The sequence below is a fragment of the Cervus canadensis genome, chromosome 14 (assembly GCF_019320065.1).
Source record: "Cervus canadensis isolate Bull #8, Minnesota chromosome 14, ASM1932006v1, whole genome shotgun sequence".
Lineage (NCBI taxonomy): Eukaryota > Metazoa > Chordata > Mammalia > Artiodactyla > Cervidae > Cervus > Cervus canadensis.
In genome coordinates this window covers 33,895,083-33,918,555 of record NC_057399.1, presented here as the reverse complement: position 1 = coordinate 33,918,555, position 23,473 = coordinate 33,895,083, and the positions used below count along the sequence as shown (strand labels likewise).

The 23,473-nt window shown below is 45.6% G+C and overlaps 2 protein-coding genes and 1 pseudogene across 5 annotated transcripts in view; 2 read left to right on the top strand and 1 right to left on the bottom strand.

Annotated features, from left to right (window-relative positions):
* KDM4C (lysine demethylase 4C) overlaps positions 1 to 2,285 on the bottom strand; it is a 392,678-nt gene extending 390,393 nt beyond the window's left edge. Inside the window, exon 1 of the mRNA XM_043486754.1 lies at positions 2,159 to 2,285. The gene's annotated coding sequence lies outside the window, so the exon portion shown is untranslated. The remainder of the gene's footprint in view (positions 1 to 2,158) is intronic.
* Positions 2,286 to 12,150: 9,865 nt separating this feature from the next.
* On the top strand, positions 12,151 to 13,260 carry LOC122453167 (annotated as a pseudogene). The gene has a single exon (XR_006272965.1). The product of XR_006272965.1 is annotated as an acyl-protein thioesterase 2-like (transcript).
* A 3,093-nt stretch (positions 13,261 to 16,353) lies between these two features.
* Positions 16,354 to 20,998, top strand: LOC122453166 (periaxin-like). 3 transcript variants are annotated; one of them, XM_043487036.1, is made up of 2 exons: positions 16,354 to 18,401; positions 18,510 to 20,998. In XM_043487036.1, the coding sequence occupies exons 1-2, from the start codon at positions 16,653 to 16,655 to the stop codon at positions 20,790 to 20,792; spliced, it is 4,032 nt and encodes a 1,343-aa protein (XP_043342971.1). In that variant the 5' UTR covers positions 16,354 to 16,652; the 3' UTR covers positions 20,793 to 20,998. The 3 variants fall into 3 exon arrangements, with proteins under 3 accessions (XP_043342971.1, XP_043342970.1, XP_043342972.1); XM_043487037.1 differs by having other exon boundaries at positions 16,355 to 18,323; XM_043487035.1 differs by having other exon boundaries at positions 16,354 to 20,998.
* The last annotated feature ends 2,475 nt before the right edge of the window (positions 20,999 to 23,473 follow it).

The following is a 23,473-nucleotide window of genomic DNA, read 5'->3' as shown; positions in this document are numbered from 1 at the left end:
ACTATATGCTAACATTTATATGTAAAGTCCAGAATAGGCAAGTCATTGAGACACAAGGCAGAAAAGTCACTGCCTTGGGGCTGGGGCGGAGGCTGGATTTGGAAGAAATGGACAGTAACTGCTAACTGGAAACGAATTCTGAGGTGATTTTTTTTAAAAAGGGGGTCTAAAATGGATTGTGCTAATAGTTGCTCAATTCTATGCATATACTAAAAACCAAGGGGAAAAAAATCCACTTTTAAATAGTTGGATTTCATAGTATGTGAATTATATCTCAATAAAGCTTTTATTAAGAAAGAGGGTATCTGGAGCACCTGGGGCACTATGGCAAACTGCTGGAAACAGAACAAAGAAAATACAAATACATTCAATCATACACAAAACCTGTGCTCAGACTGTAACTTTCTACTAGAGCAGAAAAGTCAGTCAGCAAGCAATTACAAAGCAATGAGAAAAGCAAAGAATTCAGACTGTGCCCCAGGGACACTTAACCTACTCCTGGGTGATTAAGATGTCTAGAAGAGAACTCAATATACCAGATTTTCGTCCTTAAATTGAAATTTTAAGTCTAAGAAATTTTAAAATTAAGTACCTGTTCCCAGTCTCTTAAAATCTGCATTCTCACAGAATGTTACTGACAGCACTGGAATGTACCTCGTAAGCATCTGTGTACTTGCAATGTTTAAAATATGTTTTTAACTTTACAAAAGCAACAGATTATAGTCTGTTAATAAAATGAAACAACTCTATTTAAATTGTACTGTCAACTTCGTAAGGGTGTTCTTATGTGCAAACTTTTCATAGCACCTTAAACTGGAAGAAAGAGGGCCTTAAAAACCCGAATTACCGTGAAATACATTCCAAAACAAAGCCTGGGGGGTTGGGAGAGGACTGGCAAGGTGGGAGAACTTGACTAAAGATCAAAAAGAATTGAGTGCTACAAAGTAAAAATGGACCTTTAAGATTTAAAGCCACTAATTTTCAACCACGACATTTTGAAAGTAGACTATTTGTAACTGTTGCCAAAGAAACAGTGAAGCTGAGTTTCCTGAGATTTAAAAAAAAAAAAAATACTGCAAATTCAAGTGGGTGAAATGGAGCAAAGTTTGGTCTGAACGTAGGTGAACCAACCCTACAAAGAAACTTCCAAGAGGATAAGGGTGGAACGACTGCAACTTTTAACCTATACTTCCGAGGCAGCAGTTGATAAATCATCCCGCAGGGTAATTTGCCAACTGCTTTAAAAAAAAAAAAAAAAAGTTTGTCCCCTCTTCTCTAGGGGGTTGGAACCAGACAAAAAACCTCCCAGGCATCGCCCACAACCAAAGCCAGACCGTGCAGACGTGCGAGGTTGCAGCTCAAGGGAAGACTGGCTCCGAGTTCACCCGGAAAGCATCCGAATCGAGCCCCGCTGGTTTCATTGGCTGAGCCCAGAGGAAAACCCCAAGCTCGAGCCGGGAGCCCCAGCCTACCTGGCCCTTTCTTCACATTCCCACCCCGCGCCACGTGCCATGCCTAACATTCCACGCGACCCGATCCGACTTATATTTATTAAGCACCCACTGTCTACACCGCATCACGGCAAGAAGCACTGCAGGAAGAAATGGCCCCACTCCGGAAAAACCAAAAGGACAGCCGCAGGGACTAAGGACGAACCCAGGAGAGGGGTTAGCTGCCTGCGGAGAGGTGGTCTGGAGAGGAGCCCTCACCCTCACGTCGCGGGTCGAGATAGTCCCAGGGAAGAAATGGCCCCGAGGGGCGCGCCAGGCCCGGCCTCCCCGGACTCCGCCTCAGACCGGGCTGGAAGGGAAAAGGTAAGGAGTCGGCATTGCCGAACCACCGCGCGCTCCTCTGCTCCACGGAGCGCGACCCCGACTCCGGTCCCCGGGAGAATGGCGAGCGCGGGGACCGAACCCCCGCGAGGGCCGGATTGGGCTGTCACTGGCTCCCGCTTCCCAGCCCTGCGACCATGGCCGGCCACTCTCTCTCAGCGTGACAGCCACAGCGTCCGCGGACCGAGCGTCTCCGGCCCGGCGTCTCCGCTCTGCCAGACGCCGGCACCCCCTGCTGCCCCGCGCGGAACGGGACAGTGCCGGGAAGACCGCCCGGGCCCCTCCCCCCACCGGCCCCATCCCCCGGACTCCGGAAAAGCGGTTACCTGGCGCGCGGGAGGGGGCGAGGACACGACCCCGAGGAGGAAGATGAGAAGAAGAACGGTGGCCTCCGGCCCAGGGAGATTTGGGAAATTTGGAAGACTTGTTCCGCACTGGGTGACAGCTGTTCGCTGCGCACGCGCACCCGGCCCCAGTCGCCCGATCACTCCGCCACTCCTCACCCTCCCGTCGAGGGCTGGGAGGCAGCGGCGAAGGCGCGCGCACGAGGCCAGCCGGCTCTCCCTGCGCGAGGGCGCGCGCGTCGTCACGTGACCGCTGGGGCCCGGCACTTGGTGGGTCACGTGAACTTCCAAACAGCTTAAAGGTGCCAAGCACCTTCTTGCTTTGGCTTAATTTTTCTCACAGTTCTTAGGCTAGGCTCGCTTGCCGCCGCGCTTCGTGTTTTCTGGAGAGGAACGTGTCCCCTTTTGCCCAGAAGGGGAAGATACTTGAGTAGAAGGAAGAGACAGGTGCACAGAACCTTGCCTGGGAGCGCGTACCGGGTTCCCGCAGGGTTGGACTTGATGAAGTCCACGCGCCACACGTCGCCCAGGGCTCCGACGCGGGCCTATGGCGGTCCCCGGCGCGCAGACGTCAGAGTGGCGTTGCCATGGGTGGGGCCTCGCAATGCCCAGCGGAACCTGGCTAGGATGTCTCGGCTTGCTGCTGGGCAGTAATGACAGTGTTTTATGACTGAGACTTCTCAGCCTCTAGACCGACATGGGAGGTCCCAAGTGGGCTAAAGGTTGCCAACCCCTTAACAAGTAACTCAAGCAAGAAGCTTGTTATTAGCCGAGAGGAGTCAAACTGTCCCGTAATTCAGTCACCTACGCGGAACTAGTCCCGCCCGGCGCAGGTGTGCTCTTGAGTTGAAGAGTCCCGAGGTGACCCCAATAGGAATTCGGACTGGAGATCACTCAAAAACATGGGATGACAGCAGTATGGCCTGAAGTGTAACAGCAAGTTCAAGTGCCTCCGGACCCCTCAGAAAGTAGTTAAACTAGCTTGCTACAGCTTGTTACTTCTGAGCTTATGTACTTCTGCCTTCCAAGGTGTCCGGAAGAACCACACAGACCTTACTTAATTAAGCCTTTGCACTACCAAAGACCAGGTGTTTTGCAAAGCTGAACAATTTTTTTTTTTTAAACTTCCTGTAGAGACTCCAGCTGGGTCCCTTGTGGCGTTTCCCCTAACGTCTCAGCTAAGATTGGGCAGAACCTTACACTTCTGAGCACACTTGGGCTGTCTTATATGCTGCGTTTTCTACTACAATCCACTGGTTTTTGCTTTTTAAAATATCTGAACAGGTGCATTTACCGCACCCTGGAAGTTTTTTTCTCACCGGAAGGAGCACTGCAAAGACAGGTGAAATATGGGTGATTAAGTAAAGCTAATGGGATTATTGGGTCACCACGTTTATTTAGTCATTAAATTAGAAACAAGGCTTAGGCTCCATTACTCACCTAGGTACACATCTGAACTTCCCTAACATGTAAACTCAGCTGAGATTTCTCCAACTGTGTATACTATGAGGATCACAACCTTCCTTGCAAGTCAATTGTATATGCTAAAACAATAACAGTCATTTAGGGCTTACTGTGAACTTGACATTTGTTTAAAAAGCTTCACGTATGTTAACGAAATTAATCTTTATAATCATGCAGTGAATAGGTATTATCTCCTTGTTACAGATATGAAAACTGAACTGAGATTAAGAAACAGCTACTAAACACCGGGGTCCTTGGAAGCCATATGCTGCACTGGACTAGGAACCTAGTACACCAAAATTAAAAGTCTGGAAACCTGAATTCCAGTCCATTCACAATTTGCAGACAGGTAATATTGCACAAATAACATTTGTTGAACACCGTAAATCAAGTCTGCTATTTTTTAACCTGAAAAATGAGGGTGACATACCAGCTTTGCTAATTTTGAGAATTTTTGAACATTAAAGGAGGTAATGTACAATGTCAAAACACTTCAAAAGCTGTAAAGCATTGTGTGAATGTATTAATATTAAGCACTTTAGTTTTGGAAATTGAGCCTACTAGAAAATCAACTGGATTCATGTCACAGAAGACAATGTTGTGTCCTTATTATACGGAAATACCTCTATTGTAAATTATAATAAAAATTAAAATTTTAGCCATATAGTAGGTTAATTTATTTGGGTGAAATTAAAAATGCCAGTTGTAATAAGATGGAGTTTGTATACTGGATACATAGATTTTCCTTGAAGCTTATGTAAACTACTGTTCACCTCAGAGACAATACTAGTAAATTTTTAAAATATGTATAATGCAACAAATTGATAAATAGATACACTACTAAATAATATAGTCTAATTTTAAATATATTGAAGTCCATTAGACTTTTGAAAATATAAAGTATTAAATAACTAATACTCATTAATGTTTCTATTTATCATTATCACATACATGTCTGTTACTTATACAGGTACAATACAAACAAACCAATAACTAGATGTTTAGATGATTTTTTTAAGTGTTACAGTGACTATGATAGTGAGTACCTAATAAAATTTGAAATCCTGGTAGCTGTTCTCTGTGTCCTGTGTTCTGAAGCTCAGATCAATTTTTTCTCTTACGAGGATTATTATAGAAGTCTCCTAATGATCTCCCTGCTTCCAATGCATTCTCCACCCATCCTGTACCCCTGCCACCCATCTTCTGTACTGCAAGTCAAAATTATCCTCCTAAAATAAGAACTGGATCGTGATTCCACCCAACTGAAACACCTCACTAATTTCCCATCATTATCAAAACTTTTCAGTCTGAGTCGAAATGGCCAAAAAGAATACAGGGACCAAGGATGTGGGGATAGACACTGAAGTGAGTCAAACCTCTGTATAAGCTAAATAGTCAATCAGTTTGGATACCATTATGTCTTAATATAAGAAAGACCTAAAATTACCACTTAAAATATTTAATTTTCCTTTTAAAATATTTGAATAAAATTAAAGTTTGGGGGAGAGTCATTTTTTTCCCTAGGACTCCTGTTCTGTGTGTGTTTCTTAAGGTGGGGTACTGGGGGAACAAATGAGGAAGTTTATGTTTTCTCTTACATCAAGGAAAATATTGGAACTTATTTTATGACATCTAATCATAACACAATAAAAAAATTAAATATTCATTTTTCCAAATAAAACTACATACCTAAACCGAAGTTGCAAACTCAGTACATATAGTTGTTAGTTTCAATCAATCCTTTTTCTTATGTATTATTGTTATTATTGCTATTTGTACTGTTTTATGTTATTTGTACAGGCTTTGGATAATGATACAGCTATGAATAGGACAGAAGTGGCCTTCCTCTCATGGAACACACAATAAAGCCAGTGAGATACCAATGTGCATCCACAAAAATGGCTAAAAATAAAAATGGACAAACACTGGTGACAGTGTGGGGGAACAGAAGCACCAATAGAAATATACATACATATGCATCAAACACATACACAGAAAGTTTTATAGCATTACCTGTGAGGCTTAAGCGGGGACCCAAGAATCTATTAGCAGTTAAGTAGAGATATAAATGTCAGTACAGTTCTACAATGGAAAACTATACAGCAATAAAAATAAATGAATTATTGCTACCCATAACAGAATGGCTAAATCTCACAAATAAAATGGTAAGTGAAAGAAGCCAGACCCAAAAGAATACATGCTGTCTTATTCCAGCAGGTATTCTACTTTTAAGCATCCATCTAGTTTTAAATGTGTTTCTATAACATTTAAAAGTAGATAAAACTATTCTACGGTGTTAGAAGTCAAAATAATGGTTACCTTTGAGAAGAAAGGGGTGGAACAATTGGGGAGGAGAAAGGAACCTCTGGGGTGCTGCTTATGTTGTTTTTTTTAGCCTGGATGATAATAATTGTATAATACATCAAGCTGCACGCTTATGGTTTGGTTTATGCATTTTATATGTGACATTTAAAATTTAAAGATTTTCAGATATTTAGTATGTTAATTTTTATATATTTTTTTAATTTTTGTGTATTTGTTATAGCAATTTTCTTACCCATTTTGACGAATGGACTACCCAGGTTGATTTAACTGGCTAAACAAAGGGTAAAACTTCTGAACCTTCTCCTTCCTATTGAATGAAATTTTTTGCTGATTAGAAAGGGGAAAATGTGAAGGGAAAAACAAATGAAAAGGAGACTGAGCTACTTTTTCCTTTGGTCCTACTGACCCTTATGAATCTCTCTAACTGAAGGAGTTTTCTCTCTTTTTTTGTTTCCTTTACTTGGGTAGTTTTATCAGGGTTGTCGGTAACTCACTATGAAATGTAATACTCCATTACAATAATTATGTTAGTTTAATTTTTTAAGCTTTCTCAACCATATTATATCTCAGCTCTATATATACTGATATTTCAAACCCTTTTTAGTTGCAAGCAAACAATATACAGGCGTACCTTGGAGAAAATGTGGGGACTGTTCCAGAGCCTGCAATTAAGTGAGTCAAATGAATTTTTTGGTTTCCTAGTGTATATAAAAGTTATGTTTACACTATACTGTAGTCTATTAAGTGTGCAATGTCATTATGTCTTTAAAATGTACAGACTTTAATTTAAAAATGCTTTATTGCTAAAAAATGCTACCCATCATCTGAGCCTTTAGTAAGTTGTAAATTTTTTACTGGTAGAAGGTCTTGCCTCAATGTTGATGGCTGCTGACTGATCAGAGTGGTGAGTGCTGAAGGTTGGGGTGGCTGTGGCAATTCCTTTAAATAAGACAACAATAAACTTTGCCACATCAAATGATTCTTCCTTTCACAAATAATTTCTCTGTAGCATGCAAGGTTCTTTGATAGCATTTTACCCGCAGTAGAACTTCTTTCAAATTAGAGTCAATCCTCACAAATGCTACCACTGCTTTACCATGTACTAATCTAAATCCTTTGTTGTCATTTTAACAATCTTCACAGCACCTTTCTCCAGAGTAGATTCCATCTCCACAACCCACTTTCTTTGTTAATCTGTAAGAAGTGACTCCTTCTCCATTCAAGTTTCATGAAGATACAGCAATTCACCCACATCTTCAGACTCCACTTCTAATTCTAGCTCCCTTACTATTTCCCCTACACCTGCAGTTCCTTCTTCCACTGAAGTCTTGAACCTCTCAAAGTCATCCATGAAGAGTGGAATAAAATTCTTCCAAATTCCCTTAATGTTGCTATTTTGACCTCTTCCCATGAATCTCAAATATTCTTGATGGCATCTAGAATGCTTGATCTTTTCCAGAAGGTTTTCGATGGACTTTGTCCAGATCCATCATAGGATAACTATTACCACAATAGCTTATGAAATGTATTTCTTAAATAATAAGACTTGAAAGTCAAAATGATTCCTTCATCCATGGGACTCCTTCATCTGTCCTGTAGGACACAAGTCATGTCAGCAGGCATGAAAACAACACTAATATTGTTGTACACCTGGATCAGAGCTCTTGGGTGCTCAGGTACATTGTCCATGAGCAACAATATTTTGAAAGTAATCTGTTTTCTGAGCAGTAGGTCTCCACACTGGGCTTAAAACATTTAGTCAACCATCTTGTAAACAGATAGGCTGCCAACCAGGCTTTCTTTTTCCATTTATAGAGCACAGGCAGAGTAGAGTTTGCATAATTTTTAAGGGCCCTAGTATTTTCTACATGGTAAATGAGCATTGGCTTTAACTTCAAGTTACCAGCCACCTAAGCTCCTACTAAGGAGTCATTCTCTCCTTTAAAGCTTTGAAGCAAGCCATTGACTTCTGCTCATTAGCTATATAAGTCTAGATGGCATTTTCCATTGTAAGGCTGTTTCATCTACCTTGAAAATGTGTTGTTTAGAGTAACCACCTTCATCTTAGCTAGATCTGGGTAACTTGCTACAGCGTCTCCATCAGCACTTACTGCTTCACTTTGTACTTTTATGAGATGACTTCTTTCCTTAAACCTCATGAATCAACCTCTGCTAGCTTCAAATTTTTCTACTGTAACTTTCTCACTTCAGCTTTCATGGAATTGAAGAGAGTTGGGGACTTGCTCTGGATTAGGCTCTGGTTTAAGGGAATATTGTGGCTGGTTTGATCTTCCTTCCAGACCACTCAAACTTTCTCCATATCAGCAAAAACGCTGCTTCACTTTATCATGTGTGTATTCACTAGCATAGCACTTTTAAATTTCCTTCAAGAACTTCTTCGCATTCACAACTTGGCTAACTACTTTGCTTGAGAGTCCTACCTTTTGGCCTACCTTGGCTTTTTACATGCCTTCCTCATTGAGCTTAGTCATTTCTAATTTTTTATTTAAAGAGACACACAGTTCTTTCTTTCACTTGAATATTTCAAGGCCATTGTAGGGTTATTAATTGGTCTAATTTGAACAGTGTTTTGTCTCAGGAAGTAGGGAGGCCCAAGGAGAGAGAGAAGAGAGGACAGTGAAGTAGTCAGAACACACACAACATTTATCAACTGTTTGCCATCCTATATGGGGATGTCGTTTGTGGTGCCCCAAAACAATTATAGCAGTAACATCAAAGATCACTGATCACAGATCATCATAACAAACACAAAAATTAAAAAATTCAAAATATTGTGAGAATTACCAACACACAACACAGGGACACAAAGGGAGCAAATTTTATTGGAAAAATGGTACCCATAGACTTGTTCAATGCAGAGTTTCCACAAACCTTCAATTTGTAAAAACTGCATTATCTACAAAGCACAATAAAACAAGGTATGTGCTTTTAATTTTTTTTAAATATAAAGAGGGGTGATTTAAAAATCTTTTTTCTCTTAAGTTTGTTGAAATGACTTCTGGTTAATAAGGAAAGCAGCAGGTCCATTTCTGACAGCATATGACAGTACCATGTGCATGTCAATCAACTGCTTTAGTGTATAAGCCAGAGGTTTAATGGAAGAAAGTGTATTGTTTTACATTGTAAACCCCAGAAAAAATTATGTGGAGTAAGAGGTCTATCTTATATCTAGCCATTAAATACCATATAATTTCTAGTGTATTGGAGTGCATCTGATTTATTAAATCAATCTATGGAGAAGAACTATTAATTCACTCATTCAAGCTTTATTGAAATATCCTAGAAAATGGCACTCTGGTATGAATTATACAAACAAAATGTTCTATTTGATGGAGAAATTGTCCCTGACAAAAGCAGAAACAAATACTGCTTTTTTAAAAATACATGTACATATTTGATCTATGACTCATCATAAGTTTCTACCAAAAAAAAAAAATGCTTGGGGATCTTCAACAAGTTAATTTTAACTGAAAGACTTATGTTTATATATTTTTCAAGTGCTCACTCCCACTGTGGAAAACTGGCATTGCCTGCTAAAGTTGAACATATGCTTACCCTGTGACCCAGCAATTCCTCCTCCCCTAAGTCTGCATGTATATATAGATCAAAATACATGTTAAGAGAAGCATTATTTGTAATTATCAAAATCATATTACTAAAGATAAAAGGTAAAGGTCAGGATTTATAGGTTTAATAACCATAGAACAAGCCATATATTTCAGGTAGAGGCCAGGTAAGATGCTTCTGGGCCTCAGGTGGAGCCAGAAATAAAAGGCAGAAGAAAAGTTTTAGGCCCATGAAGTCCCTGTGGTGGGAAAATGTGGTCAAAACCGACCAGGAGAAGACAGAAGTTCTGCTAGTAGTGAGCTTGTGATGGGTGAACCTGAAAAGGGTTGAGATTTGTACCAGAGTCAACACAGACATCCGCTGTGGTAAAAGGGGAGGAATTTAGGGGGATATTAACTAGCACCATGATAGGGTCCCAGTCTAAGTACACCTCTTCCATAATGATCATAAAGTACTTGTGATTTCACAGGATATCCTGAATCACTAAGGAGTACTGCATTCCTCCACCCTCAGGCATAAACTTAAAAGATCCTCTCATTGAGAGAGACATCAGATATTCTACTGCTACTTTTATAGTCTCTGATTATAATAGAAATTAGCATCTTAGAAATGAGATGTGTGTATTAATTTGGAAGAGACCACAAAATGTTGCTTTAACAGTCCCTGGTTTTCACAGTATTGTTGCTGTTCAGTCACTAAGTCGTGTCCGACTCTTTGCCACTCTGTGGGCTGCAGCACACCAGGCTTCTCTGTCCTCCACTATCTCCCAGAGCTTGCTCAAACTCATGTTGATTGAGTTGGTGATGCTATCTAACCATCTCAACCTCAAGCCCCTTTCTCCTTTTGCCTTCCATCTTTCCCAGCACCAGGGTCTTTCCCAATGAGTCAGCTCTTCGCATCAGGTGGCCAAGGTGTTGGATATTCAGCTTCAGCATCAGTTCTTCCAATGAATATTCAGGGTTGATTTCCTTTAGGATTGACTGGTTTGATCTCCTTGAAGTCTAAGAAACTCTCAAGAGTCTTCTCCAGCCCCATAATTCAGAAGAATCAATTCTTCAGTGCTCAGCCTTCTTTATGCTCCAACTCTCACATCTGTACATGACTACTGGAAAAACCATAGATTTGACTATATGGACCTTTGTTGGCAAAGTGATGTCTCTGCTTTTCAATATGTTGTTAACTTTTCTTCAGGAGCAATCGTTTTTTAATTTCATGGCTGCAATCACTGTCCACAGTGATTCTGGAGCCCAAGAAAATAAAATCTGTCACTGCTTCCACCTTTTCCCCTTCTATTTGCCATGAAGTGATGGGACTGGATGCCATGATCTTAGCTTTTCGAATGCTGAGTTTCAAGCCAGCTTTTTCACTCTCCTCCTTCACCCTTATCAAGAGGTTCTTTAGTTCCTCTTCACTTTCTTCCATTAGAGCAGTATTGTCTGCATATCTGAGGTTGTTGATATTTTTCCTGGAAATCTTGATTCCAGCTTGTGATCTGGCATTTCATATGATGAACTCTGCATAGATGTTAAATAAGTAGGGTGACAATATACAGCCTTGTCATACTCCTTTCCCAATTTGGAACCAGTCAGTTGTTCCACCTCTGATTCTAATTGTTGCTTCTTGACCTACATACAGGTTTCTCAGGGGACAGGTAAGGTAGTCTAGTACTCCCATCTCTGTAAGAATTTTGCACAGTTTGCTGTGAACCACACAGTCAAAGGCTTTCACATAGTCAATGAAGCAGAAATAGATGTTTTTCTGGAGAAATGCATGTTAGCAATTTTATCTCCAATTCCTCTGCCTTTTCTAAATTCAGCTGGTACATCTGGAAGTTCTCAGTTCACATACTGCTGAAGCTGGGCTTAAAGGATTTTGAGCATAACCTAGTGAGGATGTGAAATGAGCGCAACTGTACAGCAGTTTGAACATTCTTTGGCATTGCTCTTCTTTGTAATTGGAATGAAAACTGACTTTTCCAGTCCTGTGACCACTGATGAGTTTTCTAAATCTGCACATATTTAATGCAGCACTTTAACAGCATCATCCTTTAGGATTTTAAATACCTCAGCTGGAATTCTATCACTTCTACTAGCATTTACCAATCTTTTAAAAACTCATTCCTCTAATAAATTCTCTCTCAGAAAGGTGGTTTGCTTCATCTCTCCAGCAATAGCGCTTTCAGTATCACAAAGATCCAGTAGTCATAGGCTTTTTTCTGCAGAACAAAATTCTGCCTTATAAGGTATTTTCATATTCTATAGTTTCCCTCTATTTTATCAAATTCACTGAATTTAAAATATTAAATTTTAATACTTCTGTTCCTCTGAACCTGACTGCTCCTAATCTTTCTTTTATGCTCAAATATTTCCGGCAAGAAATTTTGTCTGATCAATGAGTTCAGTTTTTGGCTTGAAGTTTTATATTTTCTAGGGACTTTGCACAGTCTACAATGATCAAGTATCCTGTTCCACCTTCCCTAAGTGCTCTTCCAATCATGCATAACTGATGTCTCGTAATTCAGATAAAGTTGTAAATGGTTTCTCTCCTTAAATTAATGTTTAAATAGCTTGGGTCCCGGCGGGGTCGGTAGAGGAGGGAAGAGCGTGTGTCTGTGCTGGAGAAAGAGGAAAATCTCCCTAGAGGTCTTGAAACCCCCAAGGAATGGAGGCCCCAGCCGTGGAGCCCTGCAGTATATGTGTGTTAACACCATGTCTGTGCACCTGCTCACCAACGCTGCCACTGTGTCTGGAGCTGAGCAGGAAACAGCTGCGGTTATTTTTTTACATGGACTTGGAGACACAGGGCAGATCTGGGCTGATGCCCTCTCCACCATCCAGCTCCCTCACATCAAGTACATCTGTCCCCATGCACTCCTGGTTTGACCTGATGGGGCTGAATCCAGACACGCCAGAGGATGAGGCTGGCATCAAGAAAGCAGCAGAGAACATCAAGGCCTTGATTGAGCATGAGATGAAGAATGGGACCCCTGCCAATCAGATCATCCTGGGAGGCTTTTCACAGGATGGAGCTTTGTCCCTCTACGCAGACCTCACCTGCCCCCACCCTCTGGCTGGCACTGTGGCATTGAGCTGTTGGCTACCTCTGCATCAGGCCTTCCCCCAGGCAGCCAATGGTAGTGCCAAGGACCTGACCATCCTTCAGTGCCATGGGGAGCTGGACCCCATGGTTCCTGAACGGTTTGGGGCCCTGACAGCTGAGCAGCTCTGGTTCGTTGTCACACCTGCCAGGGTCCAGTTCAGGATGTACCCTGGTGTCATGCACAGCTCCTGTCCTCAGGAGATGGCAGCTGTGAAGGAGTTTCTCGAGAAGCTGCTGCCTCCTGTCTAACCAGAGTTGCTTTCCCCCGCACAGTCCCCCTGCTAACAGGGGACTCAGCATCCATGGCACCATCTTGGATCTGAGCCATTCGAGCCCCTTTCTACCCTTCTGGACCATCCTCTTCCCACAGGCCTCTGGGGCAGACAGGTCAAAGCCTGGCCAGGCCCTCCTTCCTGGCTTCAGCCCCCTGCCTGTCTGCCGCAGGGGGTGGGCTGCTTTCTTATCCCATTTCCCTGGAGGTGGGGCCCTCCCTGAGACAGCAGTATTGGAGGGGCCACTCACTCAGGACCTCACTCACTAGCCCGTCTTTGGGCCCTCTCTGGTGACCTCAGGGTTTGGCCCATGGGGCCCTCCCAGGCCCCCCCTCCTACCCCCTGCAACTGATTCTGCCCAGATAATCGTGTCTCCTGCCTCCACTCCAGCTGCTTCTCAATCATGAATGTGTCCATGGCCTGACCTCTGACTGCTGTGGGCTCCCTGCCCTGCACAGGAGTGTGGGTGAGGGGGACGAGTCTTTCCAGGAGGCCTCCCCTCAGCTGTTCTGACGTGGAGGCTGGGCCCTGCCTCGCCATTATCCTCTGCTCCCGCAGGCCTGGAGCCTGCAGGGCTGGACTGAGGCTCAAGGTCTCCCCCAGCTGCTCCATCCCATGTTGTCCCCACTCTAGATCTGGGGGAGCTGGGGAGGAGTTTTCTGTCTCCATGTAGTTTGGGGTGTTTTTCTCGTTGTGTCCTGGATTCCAATAAAATTAAAGAAATTGCTTCAACTCTCAAAAAAAAAAAAAAAAAACTTGAAAAAAAAAAAAAAGACTTGGGTCTTTGTCACATTCATTCTCTGTTATGATAAGTTGTAAAATATGACCACAGATTTCTCCGATGCGTCTATGCAATGACTACTCTTCCTTCCATCAAGAGGTTATCTATTTCCCCACTCTTTGCATCTGGACTGTTATTGTGACTTGATTTAATCTGCAGAATGTAGCAAAAATGATGTCCTGTGACTTCCAAAACCAGACCTTAAGAGACATTGCAGCTTCTGCTTTCACCTTGTTATGATGCTACCCTGAGGCCATCAAAAAAGGAAGCCAGTCTAACCTTTTAGAGAATAATGGTCACTTGGAAAAGAAACTAAGCTCCCAATGGACACCACCAGATGTCAGACATGTGAATGAAGCTACCTTGATCTTCCAGCCCAACCATCTTTCAGTTCAACCATCTTTCAGCTGAATGTTTCTGTACCAGTGAACTCAGGTAAAACCAGCAGATAAACTGTCAACCCATCCAGAGTATCATTTAAAAATAATAATAAATCATTGCTGCTTTAAGCTACTAACTTTCAGAGTTATTTATTATGTCACAATAGATAATTAATAGTATATATTTTTTTCTTCCACTTTCTCATCTTTGGTGATCCTCTGCCCCTCCATTATTTAATTCAGAAAGTACAATTTATTTTCTTTTTTTGGCTTCAGTTTCAGAACTGATCTGCACATGATTGATCTGTGCAAAACAATTATTCAAAACTTTAGCATTGTCACTTTTATGATCAAGAGATCCTTTCCTTTCTTTTGGAGACCTCTGATGTACTTTCAGTTTTTCCTGTTTTGCTCATTTCAATTTATTCTTCCTGTCACATGACAGAATACACTTAACTTTCTCTTTAAGTATTTTTCCTTCATTAAGAGATATCTTATCTCCTCTAAAAGTAGCTTGTGCTTAGTCATATCTAACTCTGTCACCCCAGGAACTGTAGCCCACCAGGCTCCTCTGTCCATGGGATTCCCCAGGCAAGAAAACTGGAGTGGGTTGCCATTTCCTTCTCCAGGGGATTTTTCCAACCCAGGCATTGAAACCACATCTCCTGTGTCTCTTGCACTGCACCCACATCTCCTGTGTCTCTTGCATTGCAGGCAGATTCTTTACTGCTGAGCCACCATGGAAGTTCTCCTCTAAAAGGCATACTAAATTCTTCCTTGGAATTTTTCTATAAATTTAAAACTTTTATAAGATTTCTTTATATTTTTGTCTTAGTTTACACTATAACAAGCATATTGTTTACTGGATTTAGATTACTTGCTAAATGTTTCCTGATTTTATCTAGCCCCTTCATCAGAGAGATTCATTCCTATTTTGTTGGCTGTCCTCTTCAAGTGAGTCTTTAGCTTCTGAGGCTATCAATGTTCCAGTATCTTTTCAGAAGCTTACAGTTTTTTCCTTTCAAGTAAGTGTATCCTTCTCAGCAATTCGTGTTTAGTTACTTGGTATATTCTGTTCCTTTTTGGAAATAGCACAGCATCCCAGGACACCCCCTATAAATTCTGCAGGTCATTGTCTAGTTTACTATAGCAGCACAGGTCCTGGTCTAGGTTCCCTAGGGCGCCTGCCTAAATCCTTCCAGAAATAAAGGCCCTATTTCTAAGCTGTGATTTTTTGGAGCATTGGTTCTCAAAGTTTGTTCCAGGAATTGGCAAGGTTAAAATTGTTTTCATTATAATACAGAAATTTTATTGGCCTTTTCTGCTGTCATTCACAATGGAGTTTTCTGAGGCTACAACTAGGAGTGATTTCATCGCTGCTCTGAAGGCTAATGGAAAGGCAACTATATTATTGTATTTCAATATTTTTGTTTTAAAACCTGATGTAATATCAATAAATGTCAGTGGGTAGACCCACAAAGACAATATTCAAGAGTATTAAGGGGGTCGTAAGACCAAAACATTTAAGAACAGTATGAGAGAACATACCATTAAAAAAGGCTGAATTTTCCTTAACTGTCAGTTCTTGGAATACTCCTTTGACAAGCCCCTCCTTGTGACACCCTTTCCTTCCTTAGGGCATTTGATCCAGCAGAAGGGTACCAAACTGCTGCTGCAACTGCTCCCAAACATTAATGTACAGAGGAAAATTCTACTTGAACCTGTCAGGGAATGTTTGACGGGAGGATTCCTACATGCTCTCTCTCATGAGTCCTTTGTCCCTCTTCAAGCGGAACAGCACGCTGCTCCCAGGGACTGAGGTCATTGTGTGAAGCAAGCATGAGTCTCCTTTAGTAAACATTCTCCTTAGGACAAAACAGCTTAATCTCCTTCCCCTTTCTTGAGATATGGATTGTCTCCTGACCTTGTGGTAACAGTTGCTGTACATTTGGTTTTCTGATCTCTATCATTCCCGAAAGAAGTTTCTTGTACTGCAGCCTATATGTACTCATAGAAAAATCATTAAAGCACCTTTGCTCCATCAGAGCTTAGGTCCCCGGGTCTTTTTGTCTCTCTCTCTCTCTCTTTCTCTCTCTCTCTCTTTCTCTCTTTCACTTTCTTATCGTCGACTCCGCACTACAAGGTTCCGGTCCATTAAAGGACCCCAACATGAACCCACAATATTTCCACTGTTATACTGGCATAGGCCTATTTGTCAATGGCTTATGAGCTAATTCTTATTAAAGAAATACCACACCTCTCAGTTGCAACTCAGGTTCCCTCTGGCCTCCCCATCCCGTCCCTCCTCTGTGATACCGCTCCTCGCCCCGCCTCTCCCGACTGCGGCCTTCGGGGCTCCCCCAGGCCAGTGAACCGGGAGACCCACTGAACTCTTCCGTGGGTCTCAGCGAGCCGCCCTTGCGTTCACTTAAAGGGGAGATGCCGGCGAGCGTGGGCCCACACGACCAGCTTGAGCCCCGCCTGGGCGCCTGTGCCCTGAGGACCCGGTTAAGAGCTGCTTTTGGGCGCGATGGCGGGCTCTGGGCGAGGTCCGGCCCCAGCGCCCCATGGAGACCCCTCGCCGCTCTCCACAGGAGCTGAGGCGGGCGGAGTTGGTGGAGATCATCGTGGAGACAGAGGCGCAGACCGGGGTCAGCGGCATGAACGTAGCGGGAGGCGGCAAGGAGGGAATCTTCGTCCGCGACCTGCGTGAGGACTCGCCAGCGGCCAGGAACCTCAGCCTGCAGGAAGGGGACCAGCTGCTGAGCGCCAGAGTGTTCTTTGAGAATTTCAAGTACGAGGACGCGCTCCGTCTGCTGCAATGCGCGGAGCCTTACAAGGTCTCCTTCTGCCTGAAGCGCACTGTACCCACCGGGGACCTGGCGCTACGGCCCGGGACCGTGGCCGGCTACGAGATCAAGGGCCCGCGGGCCAAGGTGGCCAAGCTGAACATCCAGAGTCTGTCCCCTGTGAAGAAGAAGAAGATGGTGATGCCCGGGGCCCTGGGGGCCCCTGCAGACTTGGCCCCTGTTGACGTCGAATTCTCCTTTCCCAAGTTCTCCCGTCTTCGTCGAGGCCTCAAAGCCGAGGCTGTCGAGGGTCCTGTCCCAGCTGCCCCCACCCGCCGGCGCCTCCAGCTGCCTCGGCTCCGGGTCCGAGAAGTGGCCGAAGAGGCCCAGGTAGCCAGGCTGGCCGCCGCTGCTCCTCCCCCCCGGAAGGCCAAAGCAGAGGCCGAGGTGGCAGCAGGACCCCGTTTCACGGCTCCCCAGGTGGAGCTGGTTGGGCCCCGGCTGCCAGGTGCCGAGGTGGGTGTCCCCCAGGTCCCAGCCCCCAAGGGGGAGGCAGCCCCTGCAGCAGAGGCCGTCAGCGGCTTTGCCCTCCACCTGCCAACCCTTGGGCTGGGAGCCCCAGCTGCCCCTGCCGTGGAGCCTGCGGCTGTAGGGATCCAGGTCCCCCAAGTGGAGCTGCCCTCCTTGCCCTCGCTACCTGCTCTGCCCACACTTCCCTGCCTGGAGACCCGGGAAGGGGCTGTGGCAGTGACGGTGCCCACCCTGGACATAGCAGCGCCTACAGTGGGGGTGGACCTGGCCTTGCCTGGTGCAGAGGTGGAACCCCGAGGCGAGGCGCCGGAGGTGGCCCTGAAGATGCCCCGCCTCAGTTTCCCCCGCTTTGGGGCCCGAGCAAAGGAAGCTGCTGAAGCCAAGGTGAAGGGGCCCAAGCTTCGAATGCCCACCTTCGGGCTCTCTCTCCTGGAGCCCCGGCCTGCTGCCCCCGAAGCCCCTGAGAGCAAGCTGAAGCTGCCCACCATCAAGATGCCCTCCTTTGGCATCGGGGTCTCGCCGCCGGAGGTCAAGGTGCCCAAGGGGCCTGAGGTGAAGCTCCCCAAGGTCCCAGAGGTCAAGCTCCCCAAAATGCCCGAGCCAGTCCTTCCAGAGGTGCGACTCCCAGAGGTGGAACTCCCGAAGGTGTCAGAGATGAAGCTTCCGAAGGTGCCAGAGATGGCCGTGCCCGAGGTGAGACTTCCAGAGGTACAGCTGCCAAAAGTCCCGGAGATGAAGCTGCCAAAGGTGCCGGAGATGGCCGTGCCCGAAGTGCGTCTCCCAGAAGTGCAGCTGCCGAAAGTCCCGGAGATGAAACTCCCCGAGGTGAAGCTCCCGAAGGTGCCGGAGATGGCCGTGCCGGAAGTGCGTCTCCCAGAAGTGCAGCTGCTGAAAGTCCCGGAGATGATGCTGCCGAAGGTGCCCGAGGTGATATGCCCAGAGATGAAGCTGCCGAAGGTGCCCGAGGTGATATGCCCGGAAATGAAACTCCCGAAGGTGCCGGAGATGGCCGTGCCAGAAGTGCGACTCGCAGAGGTGCAGCTGCCGAAAGTCCCCGAGGTGAAACTCCCTGAGGTGAAACTCCCCGAGGTGAAGCTCGCGAAGGTGCCTGAGATGGCCGTGCCGGAAGTGCGTCTCCCAGAGGTGCAGCTGCCGAAAGTCTCGGAGATGAAGGTCCCTGACGTCAAACTCCCCGAGGTGAAGCTCCCGGAGATAAAACTCCCCAAGGTGCCGGAAATGGTCGTGCCCGACGTTCACCTCCTGGAAGTGCATCTGCCAAAGGTGTCGGAGATGCGGCTGCCAGAAGTGCAGGCGCCGAAGGTCCCAGAGGTGCATCTGCCGAAGGCACCAGAAGTGAAGCTGCCCAAGGCTCCGGAGGTGCAGCTAAAAGCTGCCAGGGTAGAGGAGGCAGAGGGCATGGACTTTGGCTTCAAGATGCCCAAGATGACCTTGCCCAAGCTAGGGAGGGCGGAGTCCCCATCTCGGGGCAAGCCGGGTGAGGCAGGCGCTGAGGTCTCGGGGAAGCTGGTGACACTTCCCTGTCTGCAGCCAGAGGTGGGCAGTGAGGCTCGTGTGGGTGTCCCCTCTCTCACACTGCCCTCGGTGGAGCTAGACCTGCCAGGGGCTCTTGGCCTTGAGGGGCAGGCTGCTGCTGAAGTGGGCAAAGGGGAGCAGGCAGAAGCAGCTGGGGTCGGGGAAGTGGCCTTCCGGTTGCCTTCCGTGGAGATCGTCACCCCACAGCTTCCCACACTGGAGGAAGGGCAGGCAGAGGTGACAGAGGCGAAAGTCAAGCCCTCCTCCAAGTTCTCCCTGCCCAAGTTTGGACTCTCAGGGCCAAAGGTGACCAAGGCAGAGGCTGAGGGGGCCGGACGAGCTGCCAAGCTGAAGGTGTCCAAGTTCGCCATCTCACTCCCCAGGGCTCGGGTGGGGACCGAGGTGGAGGCCAAGGGTATGGAGGAGGCAGGTCTGCTACCCGCCCTCGACCTGTCCATCCCGCAGCTAAGCCTGGATTCCCATCTGTCCACAGGCAAGGCAGAGGTTGCCGGGGCCGATATCAAGCTCAAGGGGCCCAGGTTCGGCCTGCCCAAGTTTGGGGTCAGGGGCCGGGACACTGAGGCGGGAGAACTAGTGCCAGGGACGGCTGAGTTGGAGGGCAAGAGCAAGGGTTGGGATGGGAAGGTGAAGATGCCCAAGCTGAAGATGCCCTCCTTTGGGCTGGCTCGAGGGAAGGAAGCAGACATCTCGGGTGGGCGAGTCAGCCCCGGGGAAAAGTCAGAGTCCACAGCTGTGCAGCTTAAGATCCCCGAGGTGGAATTGGTTGCTCTGGGGGCCCAGGAGGAGGGGCGGGTAGAGGAGGAGGCAGCTGGTGGCCGAGGACGGCTCGCAGGCCTGCAAGTGTCCCCAGCCAAGCAGGTGGGCACTGAGGCCCAGGACGGGGGGCTGAGGATGCCACTGGGCATCTCCCTGCCCCAGGTGGAGCTCACCAGCTTTAGGGAGGCCACCCCGGGCCAGCAGGCTGAGAGTTCGGCCCCTCCAGCAGAGGGCACAGCAGGCTACAGAGTCCACATGCCTCAAGTGACCTTGGCTCTATCTGGAGCCCAGGCGGCGGGTGGCGAGCTGTTGGTGGGCGAAGGTGTCTTCGAGATGCCCGCTGTGACAGTGCCCCAGCTTGAGCTGGATGTGGGGCTGAGCCGAGAGGTGCAGGACGGGGAGGCCGCCACCAGTGAGGGTGGGCTGAAGCTGAAGGTGCCTACGCTGGGGGCTAGAGCTGGGGCCGGGGCTGATGGGCCAAGCGACCAGTCTGCAGGGGCAGAGCGCACCTTCCACCTCTCCCTGCCCGACGTGGAGCTCTCCCCGCCCTCCGTGGGCACCCACGCTGAGTACCAGGTGGCAGAGGGCGAGGGAGATGCCGGACACAAGCTCAAGGTGCGGCTGCCCCGGTTTGGCCTGGCATGGGCCAAGGAGGGGGCTGAGGAAGGTGAGAAGGCCAAGAGCCCGAAACTCAAGCTGCCCCGCGTGGGCTTCAGCCAGAGCGAGGCGGTCAGTGGAGAAGGCTCCCCCAGCCCTGAGGAGGAGGACGCGGAGGGCGGCGGGGAAGGGGCCTCCGGGCGCCGAGGTCGCGTCCGAGTTCGCTTGCCCCGTGTGGGCCTGGCTGCCCCTTCCAAGGCCTCCCGGGGTCAGGAGGGTGAGGCGGGGCCCAAGTCTCCCAGTGGGGAGAAGTCACCCAAGTTCCGCTTCCCCCGGGTGTCCCTAAGCCCCAAGGCCCGGGGCGGGAGCGGGGACCAGGATGAGGGTGGATTCCGGGTTCGGCTGCCCAGTGTGGGGTTTTCCGAGACGGGCCCTCCAGGCTCCACGAGGATGGAGGGGGCTCAGGCTGCTGTCATCTGAAAACCCCTGAGCAGAAGGAGACCCCTGCCCCCGCCCCATCTCATCTTTCCCATCCCCCACCCCTTGTTCTGTGTGTGAGATAACTAGCACTAACCCTCAGAAGGCTGGGAGGTGGGCGGCTGACCGGGGCAGGGCCAGGGTGGCCGTGCCCAGCTCTTTGGCAGGAGTGCCCGTGCCTTGCCAAGCCATGTGAATAAAATAATCCAGAGGTGAAAAAAAAAAAAAAAAGAAAGAAATACCACAGTTACAGAAGAGACTAACATTAGTTTATTTCCATTTTCCCACACCCCTCTTCATATTTGCCATATCTTTTGCCAAATATTCTCCATTTACCTGTTGCTTGGTAGAACTTAAACTCCTACTACTTTTTTAAGGAGGTCACATGTGAACTAGATTCTGGGTTTTTCCAGGTTTGGAAATAAGTTTTTCCAAAGACTGTCCATAATGAGACTGCAGAAGTCAGCCTACCTCCTCACCCTGCCCTGTTCCACCCCTCCTCTTAGAGGTGACTTTTTTTTTTTTTTTTACATGATCAGACTTGGGAAGGATTTCCCATCACTGAGTCTTTTAGCTACTAGTTCCACTCCCGCAATTAAAAAAAAAAAAAAGATTAGCTGCAGATTCTATATAGAAGGCAGAATATTTTCTATTTTCCCTTGTTCTAACTTCCTGTAATTTAACAACAGCAAACAAAAGAACAAAATAAAATAACCATGAGACTAAAGGTGCAAACTCCGGGTAATCCTTGTAGTTCAGTAACTCAGTGAATGGATATTCATTGAGTGCCACTTTATACCCTGAAATGTCAGAGATGCTGGTGATAGTTGTGTTCAAGGTAGATATGGCTTTGCCTACATAAAGTGCCTCAGTGATGCCTTTGAGAAGGCCAGAGTCCCCACTGATGACAAAAACCATTTCTGTTGACCTAATTTCATTAGCTATACTTAAGAGGATTAATTATCTAGCAGCTGTACTGTTTAGTCTTCTTGATCCTTTGTTATTTTTCATATTGGGAAATCTTTTGTCAGCACCATGTTTTCCACAAGAATATATTTTTATGAAATCTATATCTAACGTTTGATGCTATTTCAGCTTCGTTTTCCTTTGTTTATACCTAGACTTTGCATAAACTATTGGAGAACATCACACAGGCTCAAACTGAGGGACATTCTATAAAACCAAATGGGGTTAATTGCCTCCTAAAGCAACAAAGACAAAATACTTCATAGGATTTAAATCAGTCTCACAATATTATATTCCCAATGCCTAGGATGCAATCTAAAATTACGTCACAAACGATGACATGAAAATCTCAGTTTACATGGGAATAGACAATGAACACATGTCAAAACAGAGATCATACAGATGTTGAAATTGTCTGATAAAAAAATCTAAAGCAGCTATTAATAAAAAACTCCAAGTAGAGGCAAATACTCTTGAAATGACTGGAAAGATAGAAACTCTTAGCAAAGAAATACAAGATATAAAGAAAACCCAAAGAGAAGTTTTAGGGTGGGGAAATTAGGAAGAGGGTGAGGCAGTTGGTAAGATGTTGGTCAAAGGGCATAAATGTGCAGGTAGAAGATGGATAAATTCTGGGAACTGAATACACAGCATTGTGACTATAGTTAACAATACTGTATTATACACTTGAAAGTTTCTAAGAACTAGATCTTAGGTGTTCTCACCAGAAAAAAGAAATGAATATCATGTGGCATTATGGAGGTATTAGCTAATGGTACAATGGTAATCATATTGCAATATATGAGGATCAAATCTACACCTTAAACTAATACAATGTTATATGTCAATTATAACTCAATGGAAAAAAAAAAAGAAAAAAGTGAAGAGGACACTTTTAGATGCTCTTTTAATCAGGTTCTCTTGGGGAGCAGTTATTTCCCAGAGAACAATAGTCCGAATATTCAAACAAAAAGAATTGAACTGGAGAAAAAGGAACACAAAAAATAAAATTAAAAAACAAAAAGAAACAAAAAAGAATTGTAATTTATCAAAAGGATGAAGCTAAAGGCTTCTTAGAATGTATAATCTGAAGTAAAAGTGAAACATTTTCCCCTAAAGTTTAAATTGCCCTTATGGGATGCATATATTTAAACATCTTAGAAGGGAGATTTAAACTTTGAGAAGAAACATATCCCAGTAGACTTCTCAAAAGAACTGAAAATTTAAATAACTAAAGGGAACCTGGGATAGATTCTTCACTACATTTGGTGTTTTGTTTAAGTACATGTGCATAACTTCATAGCTAAAACCAGCTGTGACTGGCAAACAACTGCCCATCAGCCCAGCTGGGTAGTGAAGATGACTGCAAAATCTAGGGAAAAAGAATAATTAGCATTTCCAACCCAGTTACTAATATAAAAGAAAAAAATGCTATAAGATAGTATCTTTCTTTAAATAAATTAGGCAAAAGTAGGGTTCTTTTTTTTAAATTTAGAACTGAAAATATAACAACAACAACACAAAAAAATGCTTTACAGAAGAATGTAACAGAAGAGTTATATGTAACAGAAGAATGTAACCGAAGAGTCATGAACTTGAGGACAGATCAATGGATACGATCTAAGTAGAACAACAGAGAAAAAAAAAGATTCGCCCCCCTGCCAAGAATGAACAGAACCTCATGCATCTGTGAACAATACATAAGGGCTAACATTCAT